Source organism: Corvus moneduloides, chromosome 1, assembly GCF_009650955.1.
Source record: "Corvus moneduloides isolate bCorMon1 chromosome 1, bCorMon1.pri, whole genome shotgun sequence".
Classification (NCBI taxonomy): domain Eukaryota; kingdom Metazoa; phylum Chordata; class Aves; order Passeriformes; family Corvidae; genus Corvus; species Corvus moneduloides.
In genome coordinates, this window is record NC_045476.1 from 124923232 (window position 1) to 124942310 (window position 19079).

At 38.7% G+C, this 19079-nt stretch overlaps 1 protein-coding gene across 3 annotated transcripts in view; it reads right to left on the minus strand.

The window, feature by feature from the left end:
* TOX (thymocyte selection associated high mobility group box) overlaps positions 1–19079 on the minus strand; it is a 218933-nt gene that overhangs the window by 96700 nt on the left and 103154 nt on the right. For all 3 annotated transcript variants that reach the window (XM_032126114.1, XM_032126122.1, XM_032126105.1), the window contains exon 2: positions 7126–7191. In XM_032126114.1, coding sequence (XP_031982005.1) covers positions 7126–7191 — 66 coding nt within the window. The remainder of the gene's footprint in view (positions 1–7125; positions 7192–19079) is intronic.

The following is a 19079-nucleotide window of genomic DNA, read 5'->3' on the forward strand; positions in this document are numbered from 1 at the left end:
ACTGAAGTTGCTATCATCCCGATGCCACAACTAAGACAAGACACAGTGTTTACTTTATTTGCCTCTCATCTGCAACTCTTAAGAAAAATACTTTTAACTGATGCACAGAATCACTGTGTATACAACAGGACCGAGTTCACAATTTCAGCATTACTCTAGCAGTATCTGACATTTACTTCTAAAGCCCCAAATTCTGTAGCTAGGCAATTACCCTCCAAACCTGTTTCATTAAAAAGTTTTCTGCCCACGTGGCTGTAAAGAAAATATAAGTGCAAGGTTTCACAGCCAGAAGACAAATAGAATGCTGAAAAATGTGTTATACTTGCTGAGGTTTCTGATATTATCTCAATTTTACAGATCTGCGCTAATGATTTTTGAAGGCTGGAGAGGGACACTTTTGTTTATACAACTGTAATTATGGGTATGTTTGCTTAGGATCCTTAAGGACTAGATTTTGCCCTCTTTAGTGTTTTTACAGCATGTGCTATAGAATAGGCATTAAATGAAAGAAGCATTAAGTTAAGGCATGTTTAAGTAACTCTTCTTTCAGAGATAAGTAGGTCGTATACATTTCTGCTTCTGGTCAGAGTACAGGATCCACACCTACTGAACATAACTGACCAAAATGAATTTGAGTAAAAGAGGGTAAAGGTATTTCACCTGAGTTACCTCTTTAATGTGAAATTTGTCGAAGCTCTTAAATTCCAGCCAACAGGCCCTAATTCTGACTTCTATTTTTATAAAAGTTGAGGCATTTGATTGCAAAAAAAATAAAAAATATCCTTGAATATATACATAGTACATGTTCATACATTTTGCATTAAAGCTAAAGACATTCATACATTTTGGAGAAGGGCTCGGGGACACTGATGGATGACAAATTGGACATAAGCTGGCAATGTGCTTGCAGCCCAGAAGGCCAATCATGTTCTGGGTTGCATCCAAAGCAGTGTGGCCAGCAGGGAGAGGGAAGGGTTTCTGCCCCTCTACTCTGCTTTTGTGAGACCCCATCTGGAGTGCTGCATCCAGCTCTGGGGTAATCAGCACAGGAAAGACATGAACCTGTTTGTTTGGGTCCAGAGAAGGACCACAGAAGTCTGAGGGCTGAAGTACCTCTCCTATGATGAAAGGCTGAGTTGGGGTTGTTAAGCTTGGAGAAGACTCTGAGAAGACCTTAATAACACCTTTCAAAATATAATGAGGCTTATGAGAAAGATGGAGAAAGACCTTTTACCAAGGCCTGTAGTGTCAGGACAAGCAACAACAGTTTTAAACAGAGAGGATAGATTTAGATTGGACGCAGGAAGAAATTCTATACTCTGAGGGTGGTGAGACACTCTAAGAGATTGTGCAGAGAATTTGTGTGTGCCCCATCACTGGAAGTTTTCAAGGTCATGTTGCATGAGGTTTGGAGCAACCTGATTTAGTGGAAGATGTAACTGCTCATTGCAGGGAACTGGACTAGATGATCTTCAAAGATGCCTTCCAATTCAAACCATTCCATGATTCTAAAGATGTATATCTATAAATATATGCATAACCTTGTTAATGCAACTGTTGATGTATTTTTATCAGGGACTCAGTTCTTTCCAGACTCTGTGCCTGATGTTAAGGTAACATTAAAAGACTACGTTTTACACAAAAGGGAAAGGTAGGGTAAAACTGCATCTACCTTTAACCACTTGTTCAGGATCTGAAAGGACTGCCTGGTGTTTTTCTTTCCCTGAGGCCATTTTAACCTGTCCTTTTCTTTTTTGTTTTTTTAATGTGGCATCTATAGACTACTGCAGAGAAATGGAGGACCAAAAAGTAGACTCCCTTCTGATGATAACCACTTTTTGGAATTAAAAGATAGTAGATCAGGAAGAGGGAGGTAGAATATGGTCCAAAACAGCCCTGGACTGCAGCCAGCCAGAAGATTGCCCAGGTGGCATTTCTTTCTCACTGTGGAGCAGTCTCCCAAATAATGAGTAAAAGCTTTCCAACTTTTGGGCAGGATTGCACTGGACTTCAGGTCAAGGTAGCATGTACCCACAGGACTACATGTAATGATTTTCCATCTAAGAAAGCTGCTTTTTTTCAGTCCTTTCCAAGGCAGCCAACTTCTGCCTTGCTCTGAGGATGGAGACCGTTCTGGGCAACAAGACTGACCAATATAGAGCAAGAGAGGGCAGCTATCGCGTAGCATTTATCCATCCCTACTTCACATGAGCAATCCTTATGTCATTAATAATCTAAGAAATTACTGTATCAAATGTAAAAACTACATTAGGGCTGTATGTAGAACCATGTGCATAAGGCAATATTAATATGAAATATCTCTCTTTTGGATGCCATTCCATCCTATTTCACCCTGTAGCTGTACAGGACAAAACAGTTTTGATACCCATGGTGCTGCCTGTATCAAAGAACATGCACATATATTTTAGATGGATCTCCCTGGCATAGCTCTGGGAAGCAGGAAAACACCACCTCTAAGCAAACAGTATGCCTTCCTCTGCCTCAGATCTTTTCTTCCCAGTGGGACAACAGGGGTACTGCCCCAAATCATCAGCTCCAGGCCTGGTCTCAACCTTCCTTTTAGACCTTGCAGGGAATTTGGCAGCTGGACTCATTAACCTTAACATTTATCAGGCCTCAGGAAGGCTACAAATGTGTAAAGCTTTGTGCAACAAAGTCCTGAATTACATTCCATATTGTGACTAGGAAGAAATGTAAAATAAGCAATATAATTTTATACCGTGCTGTGCGTGGCCCAAAAATTACAGGAGGAGGAATAACATAAAGAATAATTTATGTCCAAGATTCCAATTATAGGTGTGGGGAGAAAAAAATAATTGGTGGGAATCTCAAATGCAGATAAGTTGGCATAGTTTTATTTTAAAATGATAAATACTTTCAGATCGAAGTGCAATTAGTAATGAAAATGTCACAGTTTTAACGTGTATGCTTGTTAATATGGCTGGCATAACTCATTTAGGAGATGCTTTCAGTGTAGAGTCCTGTACTACATATATCATAACCAAAAATGCAGTACTTAACACATATATATATATATATATAAAATGTACACAGAGACAACATTGCCAAACAGCCTTTTGGGACAGTTTAAAAGAATATCATTAATTTTTACTGTATACTTACACTTCTGGCTCAGTTCCAGCACTGGCTTTCTGTAAAAATCATTTCAAGTATAGAATTATGCTATTTGCTTGCAGCAACATCACAGGAACAGTAGTGAGCCATATGTTGCTACTTAGCAACTTGGTCTGTAAGTCCCAAAGCATGTACTGATTTGAAAATTGAACAGAAATGATAATTATTGTTGAGGGATGCTGTGAGGCAAATTGTCTTGGATTACCAAACTATGCAGATGTTTGATGTTATATAGCAAAAGGAACAAAACTATATTTTTCCTGTCCAATGGCTGAGCTTTTATTTATGTTAGCCTAAAGGGGATAAATTGATTAAAACCCATAAAATAATATAAGGTGATGTTTTTCTGGGTATGAACATTTTGCAGTAAACAGACAGAACTGAGGTGCTTGTCAGCATATATCAGGACCCCAGCAATCCTGCTTCTATGGTCACATAACCCTGAAAACAGCCAAGTGGAAACCACTTGGTCCTTGGTGTTGCATACCATGACTCAGTCTGCCAACCCACTTCCCAAATAAGCTGTGTCAGACTCTGAAATTAAAAAACGATACTCGTGTCTGATTCAGTCAGCATGACCAGAGCTTGAATAGAGGTTTCTGATCGGACCATGTATCTCCTTACATGTGGAATTCATATTTTAGTTAACAGACGTGAATCCATCAAGAAAAGCAGAGTAATTAATTCACTCCTTATTCTGACAGGATTCAACCCCTCATCTCTGATCCTGTGAGGGAAAAGCCAAGTTATTAAGAGTGTGAAGGAGCCTGCATTCCTCCCACTGAGGTCATGCAGTGGTAAATGAGCACAGGTGCAAAAGGACAAAACTATGAATGGAGCAACTATGCTGTCATCTGTCATCCTCCTCTCCTTTTACGGCATTATGTGTTTTACATCCAGTAACAGTGACAGGAAAATGAACAAACAGTCCTAAAAACCAGGTTCAGAAAATGCAATTGTACCCTTAACTGTTCCTCTCCCTATCCCTGTAAGCTACACTGTCTTTCATGCTTTGTTTTCAGAGCAGGAAATATCGTAATTTTTTTCCAGTTTTAACCACCAGGCTGGATCTTGAAATGGTAGTCAGTTCACCAGTTTTGGCTGACCACCAAATGCTTATGCCCAAGAAAGGAACAGCACCCCATTACAGTCAGTGAAGGCCTCACACATACTGTCAGTGCAGAGTTGTTTAGTTCCTTTGAGGAATGACTAGCAGCTGTCTATGTCAGGAACAGGTTTGAAAGGCTTCTCTCAGAGTCGCAGGTTCTCGATGAAACATGAGAGGCAGGTTTCCAACACACCCCAGATTCCTGCTCCCAGTGAAGTTGTTTTGCCTCTTTTTTTCCATTTTTTTCAAATACAGTTATTATTACAGGCTTTCACATATGCTCCAGCCCACACAAAGCTGGAACACCTCTTCTGTGAAGGCAGGCTAAAAGTACTGGGCTTGCTCAGCTTGGAAAAGAGAAGGCTCCAGGGAGATCTTAGAGCAGCCTCCCAGTAACTAAAGGGAGCCAACAGGAAAGCTGGAGAGAGACCTTTTACAAGGGCCTGTAGTGATAGGTCAAGGAGGAATGGCCTTAAGCTGAAGGAGGATAGGTTTAGATTGGACATTAGGAAGAAGTTCTTTGCTATGAGGGTGGTGAGGCACTGGCAGAGGTTGCCCAGAGAGGTTGAGGACTCCCCATCCCTGGAAGTGCTCAAGGCCAGGCTGGATGAGGCTCTGAGTAACCAGGGCTAGTGGAAGGTTCCCTGCCCATGACATGGGGGTTGAAACTAGATGATCTTTAAGGTCCATTCCAACCCAATTCACTCTAGGGTTCTGTATATTCACTTAAAACCACTGCAACAGCGTAAGCACCAGGAGAAAATCCCAGCAAGCGAAAGGAGGTTGTGACAGCCCAAGGCTGACAGCTACTCTCAAACAGGCACAGAAGCCTGGTTGACTGGTATACACTTGGCAACAACTTGACAACACTGTGCCTAGCTTCTTGCCACATGGATCCCCCAGCAAAGGACAGAGAGGTTGCTTTTAGGTTTTGAACTCTACCTGGGAGTCAGACACCTAAGAGCTCAGCTTTGCCATGGTCAAATTTTAAGTCTGTAAGCCCTTTCTTGGTTCCAGCCCTTAGTAAGCATTCAGGGTTTCCATATTTGAATTTGGAAATGTCACATTTGATAGATTTTTTTTTTCCTTGAAGACAAAGTCATTTGCATTTAAAATACCTAGGCCTGGCTCTTTAAAGGTACTTTAATCACCTTTCACTGAAACCAGTGTTAGATGCATAAATATCTTGGAGAATCTGGGTCTTGTTAGCACATGTAGAAACTGCATAAAAGATTAAAACTTATACCCTTAATTTTTCAATATGCCATTTAAATTATTTAAACCACATGAATACACAGTACAAAAATATCAACAGAAGAAAAATAATTCTGATGTATAATGTGGCTTTGCAATTCTTTATTCAAAACTATTTAAGACAGACATAATGATTCTCTGAAAGGTAGCAGCTGATAACAGCAATCATTCATAGAGTTTGTATTTCTACTGTTTCAAACAAATTCAATTAGCCCTTGCACTTCAAAACCCTTAAGGCAAAAATGAGATGATACTAGGCTGCTTTAATCTAATAGTAATAATAAAACTTGTCAGTACAGTTTTTGGATTAATGGTTAGAGAAAAATTAATAATATAATTTTTCATTTTTTAATCAAACAGTTCTATTCTAAACTATCTCTGGATCTTGGAGGGTTCTTAGCTGAACAAGTTCAATCATGCACAATTCCTAAATGCAAAGTACTATTGGTCTCTAAAGGTATTTCAGAGTGACTTCAACAGAAAGCTGGGAACCAATGTGGTGGAACACTTTAAAGACAGTCTTTTTGGCTGAACCACGTACTCATCTCACAAAACCTCCTGTTTCCCTGCCCCCCAATGCACCTGTCTACCTGAAGAATGCTACTTCATGAAGACATTTAGTTTTGCATGCACAAAGCCATTGATTCCTAAGTTACATCCAGCTTATCTAAACATAATCACTCTTCATGCAGACTTATTTCCCACCTAATGAGAGTTCTACAGATAAGCCTCCTGGTCCTGTCAGGCCAGGCACTGCTGGCCTGAAATATTGCATGGCATAGACCACAAGTCTGGTCATTCATGGCAATTTCTGACACAATCTAACTGACCTGCAGCACTATCCCCACCACTCACTAGTGCGAAGTTAAACTGAAACACGTGAAGTAAATGAAAAATTCTCCCCTACATAGAGATGTAGCAAAACTTTCAAAGCTATTTTTGCTTTTTAAGGAGTAATTAAAATTTGTAATTCTTAGAAATCTGTAGGATCTTTGGGTTCAAGTGGAAAAGTGGAAGATTTTTTAATATACATCCAGTTTCAAAATTTAGTGTGTATGGTTGCCCAAAAGGAAAAGGGCTGAAAAATACCTTTAAAGAAAACACATCACCATTGGCCTGCAAGCTACAGAAGGCTAAGCCATTGTCTCAACCCCGCTGCTAATTGTGTAATAATAGCAACATTCCTCAGACACAGGATTAGTGTTAAAAATGCAATTCTTCAACTGTCCTATAAGTGATAATTAAAGCTATTTGTGACATGTATAGCTTATAATGATTAACTTGTCTGCAGTCAGATAAACAAATAACCTGCACCTGTAAAGACTTTATTTCCTGAAGGTAAAACAACTGTTTGGGAAAGATCATGCTGGCAAAACAGCTGCTTGCATTCTGGAGAGGGAACAAGGTAGTATCTTTTAACCAACGCCAGCTCTGGTGTTTTATCAGCTCTATCTCATTAACTGGAAACAAGGCTTAAATGCTTTGTTTATAAATTATGATTATTCCTGATTGCAGCAGTTACTGATAGTGCCACTCATTTGCAATGCAACTCTTTGAATTTTTTTAATTACAATTTGAAACAAGGCAGAGAAGATTAATTAACCCACCTGGCTGGCTGGCACATAGTCCTGGCTTGGTTCTGTCATACTCATATACATGTTTTCACCGTCAAACTGCAAAGGAAATAATAGTAAACATTCAGCAAACTTGATTTTTTAGCATTGACTGAAAAAAACAGTAGCTATAAAATAATATTACAGCCTGGTTTTAGAGACTTGTAATTGCATGTGTGCATCTTGTCTTTGATGTTCCTGTTGTCATCCTTATTGACCCTGGATGTCAGTGATTTGGAGTAATTAGCACTCTAGTAATTACAGCTAGCAAGGAAGAAATGAATGGTTTCCTTTCATCTGCAATCTGTTTTAAAACAAAATGGCTCATTTTGTGCACCATGTATACATATTGCTGTTGGTTGCAATGAAGTACTAAGTGAATTGCACACTTACTGAGAAAAGGAAGATGAGAATAGAATCTGCACTAAAATGCATCTTAATGGATTCCAGCTTTAGCTTCTGAGCAGAACAAGAGTTGAAATTTCAAAACAAATTAAACCTCCTCCTATTGAAATGTTCCCATATCAGAAAGTGGGAAATACATTTCCAGACGGCTTTCAGACATCTGAATGTATGAAACAGTATACCTCCCGTCCGTATGGTGTAAGAGGAGAGTTTGCTTGATGTGTGAATAAAGTAAACATTCATAATCAGAACTGCAAAAATAACCTTCTGTAAATGATAAATACCATTCCTGGAAATATGTATAAAAACCTGGTTTCCTTTTTTCCTTTCTTTTTTCTTTCTTTTTTTTTTTTTTCCTTTTTCTTCTCTCAACTGCAGTTAAGAAGTAACGGAAATGTCATAGAAAGGAGTTGATTAAAATCTGAAGGCCTAGATGGAGAAAAACTGTCAGATCTGAAGCCTCATCCTGTACCAGCACAAAGAAGTGTAAAACTACTGATTTCTTACATAGTCTGGAAAATGTCCCTGCAGAACTCTCGTCACACCCACTCAAGTGGCAGTGCCAACAGGGCGATGATAGTCCCACTGTCTGCTCAGGAACTAGGGAAAATCTTTTAAACCTTTAAAGTAGAAATGAACAACAGCAGGAATTCCTGTCTCCAGACATCAACCACAAATTTCCAGCTGTTACGAGGTCTGTTTGAAATAACTTGCACCTGACCCCTTGTGTGAATGCTTAGAGTGACGTATTTTGGACACGAGCCATTGTTTTGCATGATGCAGCAGCATTTTTAAGAAGTCCCTACTACTGAGATTTCTCTGCTCCTACAGAAGGTGCCCATGAAATATCCCATGGACATTTCTTGATCAGTGCTGAGCTTCTGGGGATATTCTACCTGCAAGGTGCAGTATATTCAACCAGCCCAAGGTGGCAAAGTTAAACTGTGGCTTTGGCAGACAGCTCTACCAATTTTCGCTGAGGTGGCTGAAAAGGTTTCGGCTTCCAGCTGTTCATCCTCTTTCTCTGCCAGAGGCTACAAGGCTTGTAACAGCAGCAGTAATATGAACAAGTGCCAGCTCCTGGCACAGAAGTTGATGGTCTGCCCTTCCTGGCCAGAGCTATTTAATAGTCACAGACTATCTGTCAGAAGTCCTAGTTTCATGGGAGGGAAAGGATTATGCCACAGACACAGATCTGCCATAAGGAATAGAGTGTTTCCAAATTTTGATAGAAAAGAGATAGTTAGATTAGATAATAAAATAGAGATTGATGCTTGTTCCTTTTTAGTTTCTTGTTGACATGTACCACTTCCTTCAGGCTTCTCATTCAATAATGCTCTTATTTATAAGCATTCAAAGTAGAGTTTTGGAGAAAAAATTTTAGTATCTGGATTGTTTGCACTGGAAAAAAATGCATTGTTTCTTTTACTCATATGGACAGGTGAAATTCTGAAGAGAGATTTCACAGCCAGTAGTTCGAAAGCAAGCACTCCAGTGCAAGGCCTATAGGAGCTCAACTTATTCAGCTTGTCAGACGAAAGGCTGAAAGGTGCCTTGATCACTGTGATTGGTACTTACACCCTGGAAAGATGTCTGATAGCAAGATGTCAGCCTTCCTGACAGTGGTATAATGAGATCTAGTGTTGAGAAATGGGAATTACAGAAATTCAGTCTTGAAATAAGATACAAGTTCCTACTTTAGGAGGTAATTAAGCATTATGTCAACAGCAAACTCATCATTTCTCAGACATTTTAGAATGAAGTTTGATATCTTTTTCAGAACAGATGCAATCCATATCATATTTATAAGAAATCCTATGGACAGGATAGTTACACTTGCTGGTTATGGGAGTCCTATCTGCCCTGGAAACCATCATTCCTTGAGTCTCCTCTTTTGAATTTCCCTCATTATCTTCATACATTTGTTGTGATATATTTCAAGCTTGGCTATAATTCAAATACTGTGTTGCATGTGTTTAGTTGCAGTGAATATGAAGAAATTTCTTTTCTTTTCTGCATGCTTACTAGCTACAGTCAAGGGTTATTTCAATTTATTTTGCCTTCCATAATGCATGAGACTATGATTTAAGAATATTTATGAAGTATACTAGTCTTCCATATAATCCCTACTGTTGAATGTTTGGTCATCTGTCCTTGCTCCCAAGCTTACAATCATCAAATCTGCATTCTTTGAATAATTTCCCTAAGGTACTTTTCCATGAATACTGAATTTTTTATAATTCTGTGTGTTGTACTTGGATTATCTGCCTACCTAATCAGTGCCTTGCTATTAGTGGTCCCCCTGGCATGGGCCTCTCCTGTTTGTTGTTTGTGGCCCTCTATTTAGTTCTGAAATGTTTTTATTCTGCCATGGTCTGTGGGCTTTATGTGAGCATGTTTAAGAGAAACCAAAACAGAAAAAGTGTACCTAAATTTAAACTTCCTGGCCTTTTAACCTTACATGAGAAATGTAAAGGGATTGATGCTTACATGAGAAATGACCTTCTGCAACATTTTGGATTAATTTGTTGCGGTAAATTTTCAGAAAAATATATCAATGCATAATGTTTGTAAAATCTGAGTGACCTGTTAACACCTAAAAATACCCAGCAGCTGTCTGATTTATTACTTAATTTCTTCAATATTCAAGCATGGAGTTTAGTCACTGCAGTATTTAGCATCTGCTTGTCAGAAGTATGTGTAAGATGTTGTGTAATAGGTTATTTAGGTCAGCAAGGTTTGAGGAGATGTGTATTTTTTGTAGTATTTATATATGCAGATTGTGGACTGTAATGCGTCAGCTGACACTAACACTCTTGCCATGTTAGTATTTGTACTACATTTACCACTGTTTAAATTATTATCTGCCCTCAGTCCAGTGCAGTGTTGTGCATGGCTTCTTGGAAGTTCCTAAGACTTTGGATACGAGCCTGAAAAACACCCATAAACTCAAAGCATGAAACATATACACATGCACTTCATACAGCAGGTATTGCCAGGAGATACCTCCTTCACATTCTCCATGTTTACTAAAATGTTTATAAAAGAGTGAAATTATGATCTTTGTATACCAGAATAAAACAAAATATTTATTGCAATACTGAATTGTTTATTCATCATCCCGTTTCCCAACTACCAAAGCAGCGTGGAATAGAGATGACCTGTACATCCCACCCCAGTCAAAAAAAAGGGTACACAAGCCTTCAGTAACAAAAAGTTCAGAAAAACAGAGGCACCACAGATACAATGCCCACCTTGCCCAAATGTGACAATCCCACATCAAAACAATAAACTGAGGAAAAAATGCCAACAATTTGATCAACTGGAAAGTTCTATTCATGTTTTTTTCCCACCAGTTTAGAAGCTTCCAAAACATGACTCTAAACCCCAGAAATGAATATTTAATCATTTCACCTTTAATAGACTGCTTTATGACATACAGGCTCTACAGCATGGCACCTCTCAACAACTCTCCACCTGGACACCTTAATTCATGCTATATCCACCTGGAATTCAGCTTTGCAAGTAAGGTGATATATGCAACAGCAGGTCAAGCAACATATCTGGATCAGAGTGAGTCAAAAGATGAGCAGATGTGACTCAAAGATGCCTTCAACTACCAGAGTTTTCTTCCAGGTTATACTGTATGCCTCCAAAATTGTCTTACTGTACTCATCATTCTCAGGTCGGCAAGAATCTTATATTCCCTAAACTTTCCTGCCACTCACTGTGCTCAATTTCAAGCAAAGAAACTGCACAAGCATCACTTAACGTGTGGATGACTCATCCCAACAGAACAGATGAAATACAAAGGCAGGCAGTTAAATGAACTGTCTTTTATGAACCTATGTATGATGTATATATATCATATGACATTTCATATAAAGCTTTCCCAATGGCTCTCCAAGATCCTTCAGTATCATTAAGAGCAGATTTCAAAATCTTTCATTTTAATCTATTAAAAGTGAATGCTAATACAATATTCTGGTGTGTGATAATGACTACTCTTGACAACATTTCTTTTCACATTAAAGTGTAACTGCATGATAAGTTTGGGTGAGAGCAAATGAAGAATATGACTGCATTGTAGTATGAAAAGAAATATAACTCGGAGCTAGTTCTAATATAAATTCAGGATTGCACAATACTCTTTAGTTAAATGATTATTATAAATAAAATACACAGGCAACACTATGGCATGGCCAGTTAGAAGCCCCCTCAGAACGACCCTTTGTAAGACAAGCTGTAATGTTCAGCAACCAATATGCACAAAATACCCAACTGCTGTTATTAAATACAATTTACTTGTAGAAGTTAGGGATGTAATTACATAAACACTGGCTGACTCTAACTGATGCAAGAGGTATGACAGAGTTCAGCAAATGCCCAGAATGTTTTAAGGGATCCAAGGCTGGCTTCTGTCTTCCATTAACAAGGTATGATACCAGTCACAAAATGTATGGCCAGGAAGCCTGTTTCATGTTCCCATTTAAATTGTGGCAAACTTTATCAGCATTTAAAGAGTGATTATGAAATAGCAAAGCTTGCAAGAACAGTATTTTTTTATTCATTCTTAATGTGCCGTAAGTTAAAAACACCCTACATGGACTATGTCACAAAGATAGTATAAACAGGTTGAATAGACAGCAAAATTCTCATGGTGACACCAACTGAGAGAATGTTTATTTGATTGCCTACATACACAGAAAACTTTGGAATACAAAAAGGAAGGTGCAAGATGGCAGAAAAAGCTAGAAGGGCTTGAGAACCAAAGAGGGTAACTGGAAATAAAATATATTTATGTACTGGTATTTATATTTATATACTGGTAACTGTATGTGCGCATACAGTGATTATAAATGCAGATGAATATCTGCATTGGCTTCATGTAGCTTGTTCAGATGACAGCTACAACACAGACACGTTAAACAAGTTTTCAGCCTAACTTCCTGTTCTCCCCTCCACTTGAGCTACCTTCTTCTATACCAAGTCACTCTGTTTTCATTGCCAGGATCACCTGTGCTATCTGGATTACAGGGAGAATGATATTTCTCCCCTCTACCTCTGTCTTCTTGCTACCTAACACTTCTTTGCCATTGTTGTGAAATGAGGGTTTATTTTTTTTACTCCTTTTTCATCCCGTTTTTGACTTCTGAGGTTATTGAATAGTTGCTTTCTCTTTGTATGCATATACATATCTATCTATCTATCTATCTATCTATCTATCTATGTGCCCTAAGTCTTCAGGCACAGTTATATGAGCTATATAAAAGGCAAAAAAATCAAGCACATGAATGTTTGAGTTTTTTCCCCTTCATACTGAAGAGCAGCACAATGTGACAGCACTGCATCTCGTCCAGCTGCAGTGTGGGCAGGGAAGCAGGAGGAATATGAGCCCACATGGCTTTTGATGCCAAAACAAGCTTGGGACAGGGGTGCGGAGGGGGAGCAACTTTGGACAACGTTCTGTGCACAAATATATCCCAAGAGTGATATCCTAAAATTTAAAGATTAAAGAAGAAGCAAGGGGACAGATGATATTGGTGAAAGGTATTGTGTTTAATAAGTTCAGCTTCCGGGTAAAGCCACTTGGACTTGACATCCCGATTTCTTCAAAGGACATTACAGATCTTCAAAGCCTGTGTTATTAATCACACAATCTAAACACAAATTTCTCCCATTTTAGATTGGAACTGGAAGACAGATTTAGATTTAAATATAAACTTTAGTTATATCATTAAACCATAGTTTACCTTACTCTGGTGGTGCCCCAGCACAATTTGTTACACTTCATTTTAAGAAGATGTTGCAATAGCATTGTGTAAAACGATTATTTATTTCTAGTGATTTAGTGATTTTACTGCTTACAGCTTATATAGATCATTTGTAACTTACATTATCTAAAAGCCACTAATCCTGAAAAACATTTAAAACTAGGTAATTTTGTTTATTTTAAACCAAATGCCAAGAGCGGATATTGTCTCAGGTTGCTTGATGACAAAGAGTGATATTTTATTTTACTCAGAGCTCCTGAAATGAGACTAAAATAATAATGGGATACAACATAAATCATCAAATTGCTATGCTAAAGAAACAGTTGATCTTGTTATGGCAACCATTAAAGATAAAAACAGAGATGCTCTGTAAACATTATACACGATGGAAAATCCCTTTCTTGACACAGTTTGGCAAAGCGGTATGTTTGTATTAAATTGAAACTCCATTTTGTCTCCTGAACTCCATTTTATATGCTGTACTTGAACATGTTTAAATTTGCCCAAGACAGGTTACAGTAATGCATTCCAGACAGGCATCCTTCCCAGGAAAGAGGCTTGACACCTCACTGAAGGACTATCACAGGAAAATTGTGAAAAAACAATCTAGTACTATCAACTTCGATTGTTCTGCTGTCTTCCCTCCCTCCTTCCATAAACCTTGTTTATCAGCAGAGGAGCACACTGGAAGATCATGAGATTGGGTGAAAACGCCTGAATGCAGCACCATGGCAAAAAGAAGCCAAATTCTTTGCAGTCCCTCTATGGCCAAAGGAAGGTGATTGATTAGTGCAGATTGGCAGGACCTGGAGGAGTCCTGTCCCATCTGGAACACTAGGAGCCCTCCAGGATACAGAAAGTTTGATGAACCAAGCAACAGAGGGGAGATGGCATGTCTCAAGCTTATTATTATTATTATTATTATTAATTATTATTATTATTATTATCAATTTTAATTCTGTTACTTGTTTTCAGGAGCAAAGTATTAGGAAAATCCTTTATGTCTCTGGTCCTTTCATTCTCTTCCATGTTGCCAAAGAGTCTGAAGCAGGGATATGGGGTATGTTGTCTTTAATTGATCCGAGTATAGTGATGTGTGGACTAGGCAGATTGGAGTTGGGAAGGAATCTGCCCTGGTCTTAAGGGCAGCCAAAAGGTGTGTGAGCACTGGCAGCAGCCCCAGAGCAGGAAGCAAGGGTGCTGCTTCACAAGGAAATGCTGTCAGACATTTCCTATCTTAGAAGAAGCCAGAAACAGCCAGAAAACTCTCTCTGCCCACAGCACCCAACAGACTTGGATCCATTCAGCGCTTGGATCCAAGTGTGATAGAGCTTGCAGACTAGCACTGCACCGTGCCTTTTCTACCACCTACCTGGCTTTCCAAGACAAAATGTTTCATAAATATGCTGCTTTATTCTCCTCAAATGAGACCATTTTTGCCTCATTTTCCATTTATAGCACCTGCTATTGCCTGAAAAAAGTACAGACAGTGCTGTCAAAGTTTTCTCTCAGATTTTCATGCTTGTGCCATAAATGCCCAACCCAGACCTTCCACCACTGCATTCCTCTAGCTAACTCACTATTTACCTCTTGCACTGGGAGAAAGGGAGGAGACAGAGCATTTGCTGAGTATATTCTCACAGGTGGAGAGCTGGCTGAATATCTAAATATACACTGGTAGTTAAAACCTGAATAATGGCACTACAGCATTTGTGGTTTTCCTGCACTTAATAGAGGTTAATGTGAAACCGCAGGAAAGGTGAAGGGGAGTGTTTAGCTTCCCGCTTGGAGCCTGCATGTGTCAATGCCTGACAGAGCCTTGAAGTTGTTAGCCTGCATGCAGAGCACTAGCTGAATGAGGTTACAGTGCTGAGCACAGCGGGCTAAAAGAAGTAGGATCAGACTGATAGGAGGAGTGGCAGAGTCCAGGCACAGCAGAGTGTATCAAAGACAGCCCAGGGGAGAGCAGGTACTGTATTAGTCCTTTGTGTACATTTAAATGGAAGACAGTGAACATGCAGAGATGAACTCTGAACTCTCTCAGCTGGCCTCCTGCTCTTTTTAACCTTGGCTCTGTAAATAAAATAAAATAAAATAAAATAAAAATTAAAAAAAAATAAGTAAAATAAGGTAAAAGAAAATAAACCCAAACCAATGCACTGTAGTCTGGACTACTACGCTCAACTATTTTTTGCATATTGAACACTCATTAAATAAACATACCAAGATCAAAGCAGCAAGTGCTTTTGTTATTATTTTACTCAATTCACACTAAATTATAGATGTAGAAACCCACTGGGAAAATTGGGTGATAAGGTGGAAAGGTTTGAACAACTAAGATAAGACCCTTCTTTTTCTGCCCACAGTAGCTGAGGAAATTTGTTTAACCTGGTAGGCTTGTAACATTTTCCAACACCAACAGACAAGGCCAGTTCCATGAGAAGATCTGATCCTGCATCATGGAAGGTGAAGGGAATTGTGCTATTGCCAGTTGGACAGGAACTGGATTAGGAACCAGTAGACTGGTAAGGGAATAGGGATCTTCTTTGAGATTCAGAGTAATTTTTGTCAATGTTTATCTCTGCTTCATCATGAAAAGTGGTAGATTATGTAATAAAACACAGGAAAGCTTAATAAAAAGGATCTACAGAGAGCAGAGAGATGACTAAAAAGCATTTTTTATATATCCACATGGAGAGCCCCCTGTGCTGGAGTATTGCAGAAGAGAGGTTCCATGGACCATAGCCAACAAGTTTCGCACAAATAGGACAGAACCATTGCCTTGCATGACTGCAGCAGGAATATCACAGGGATCCATGGACAGAGTTCTATCTACTGTGTTATTTATAGTGAATGGGATACATATAGTTCCTATGGGCAAGTACATCTCCTTCTGCATAGCAGACTCTTAGAAATAAAAAGGACCAGAACAACATTAACCAAAAAAGCACAAGCAAAATTCCACTATTATTCTGAAAATCCTATGAAAGAGGGTCTTGAAAAGCAACTAAAGGTGACAACTGCCAGATAAATAAACAACCTTGCCTGAATGCTTGAAAGAGAAAGTGGGAAAAAACACATGGCATATGTAGAAGTATTTTTTTTTTACCTATGCCATATTTAGAAATCCAATTTTAAATACTACCACCAAAGAACTTAAGCACTCTAGATCAATGCAGCAGGTCATTTGAATCACGTGCACAACATGTATTAAAATTATCCTGTTGAAAGGAATGACAGCTTGAAAATATTTAAAATCAAGCACCCTTTCAAATATGCAATAAAATAGAATAAAAGAGCTCAGACATTTACAGGAACAGGAATGATTTCCATCTCAGATGGAAAAAATCAGTTAAATTTCTGAAAAACCAAATTATTTAGCACAGTCTGATGGGATCTCATTAGACAGAACTAATTCAGACCTGGAGAGAGTGATAACATAAATGACTAATTGCAAGGACTTAGGAAAACATGGACGTCTGTTAAATGACAAGGGTGTTGTGGGGCTGATATACAATCATAGTTTACCAAAACAGCTGCTGTGGCAGCCAAGTGGACAATCCTACTTCCATCCACAGTTACTCTGGTATATGAGCATCTTCATTAATGTCAACAGGATTATTTTCATTAAGAATGACACACAGGTTTATTTCCCTGTCCACATCAAATAAGAACATGGAGCCCTATGAATGTTCATAAAAAGAATCTGATCCAGCATGGATTTTTACACTTAGAGTTGCAACAGATTCAGAACCTTGACAAGGCTTGTAGCTTGACTTACTCCTTTGCTAGGATTGTCTACAGATTAAGCTGAGATACACTGGCAGAGCAATGTAGAGAACTTTGCAGTATTCGATCCTAAAGTAGGTCACTCAGGAGTAGATGTGGTTAGAGATGTTCAAAATATTACCCAAAAGCAGAAGAGGAAAAGTTGTTCTACTTTTTTTTCTTACCAACTTCAGTGAAGACATGTCCTTGATGTGAGATCACTTATCTGTCCTCAAAAATTCTAAGTGTTCTCTCTACACCTTTTAATATAAAATTTGACCTTCAAGTTCACTTTATGACTAAATTATTCCATGACTGTTTTCATCTTTTCTATTTTGTCAAGTTGCACTCATAACAGCTTTTTAAAAGAGTCTGCAGCAGTGTTTCCTCTACACACTTGATATATTTTCTTTTAACAGAAAAAAAGACAAGTCCATGCAAATATATTTCCAATTTTTCTAAGTTTTGAAGGTAAAGAGCTAAAATATAAAGCCACGGTTGTACCTGCCACTGTCTTATCAAAACCCTCTAAAGACAAAAAATGTTCCACCTCCTCCTCCCTCCTGCTTGAAGAACAGGTGCCACCTTCAGCACTGGCTGCTGCTTTTCCCATGAATAAACTATGAATCTATTACCGTTGTACATTCCTCACAGTTGTCCTCAGATAGCAAAAGTTACTAAACCTGGCGTTATCGGCACCATGGCTGTTGTCTTTCTAAGAGGCCATGCATATCAGCATGAGGCAGTAACATTAGTGCTGGGAGGAAGCTCCTCAAGCAGGCAAATCCATCCCCTGAATAACAGCAGAATAGGTTTCACAGAGCATCCACAAGAGCTTATTGCCAATTCCTGCCTTACAACAAGCAATGGTATTTTCATGCATTTTCCCCTTTTTGTTCAAACTCTTCAGCCATTTTGCTGTTTTATCTTAAGACCTTTTTCCGTCCCTCCAGTCTGCTGAGACTAATGACTTCTACCTTTTACTAACCCTTGTGAACACAAAGATACTCTGTCTTCTTCTTCAGAAAGCCAATTTAAAATTCTTTTACCCTTCTCTGGCAACATGCTTTTTTCCAAGAATTTCTTCATTTGTAATCACTTAAGTGCTTCCCTTTACTGATGTCTATTTCACCATCTCATGTGCTGTCCAAAATAAATATACTGCTCCAGTTAGTAATGGATAATCCTGAACAGGTTTTCTGTTCCAGGGTTCTCCAGACCATGGGTATGCATTAACCTCTTTCTCCCTGTACACTTTATTTAGAAAATGTTTTGCTTTTTGCTAGCCCTTAATAAATGAAATCTTTGAAAGCTTATCCTGATTTATACAGTAGTATGGAAAATTGCCAGATAATTAGGGTATATAGCATGATCTATGACAAATGGTGAAGACCTAAGCTCTATGGATTTTGGCCCAAGTCAGAGCTCTATGTCTTTTTCAAACAAAGCATTTTCAAGATGAATCTTATGATGAAACTGACTTTTAAACATTTACATAAGAAATGAAAAAGACACTTTCACCAGAAGAACGTGGCAGTTCAAGCACACAGTAGCACTGTGGGAAACCTTGGTTCAGTCCTACTCTGCCACTCCCTCACACATCAGTTGCACACCTGATGTGTGCAGGCTGGGTCTTCCCATATCAATTCTGTGGCTGTCAACTTCCTAAAAATATCTGTTGATCAAGATGTGAATTCAACTTTCTCACAGCTAGTGGAGTGCTCTCACTCACAAGACATTATTTACTGGTATCAGTCTTTCTAGCTTTGAGCAGAAATAATTTCAGGCCCTGAAAAATTCCTCTTAAGAACAGAAAAAAAATTGGCAATTATCGTCTTGTCTAATGAATATTGGCAAGACTCTGTCACTTCAAAATTTCCAGCATGGTGTACTTAAGAAGTCCCTGAATGCAGTGAAACAAGCTGAATTCTGTTACACTGGCCATGCAGAGACATGAGGGAAGTGCTTCATTTTCACCACTCACCATGAAAGGAGCTCCAG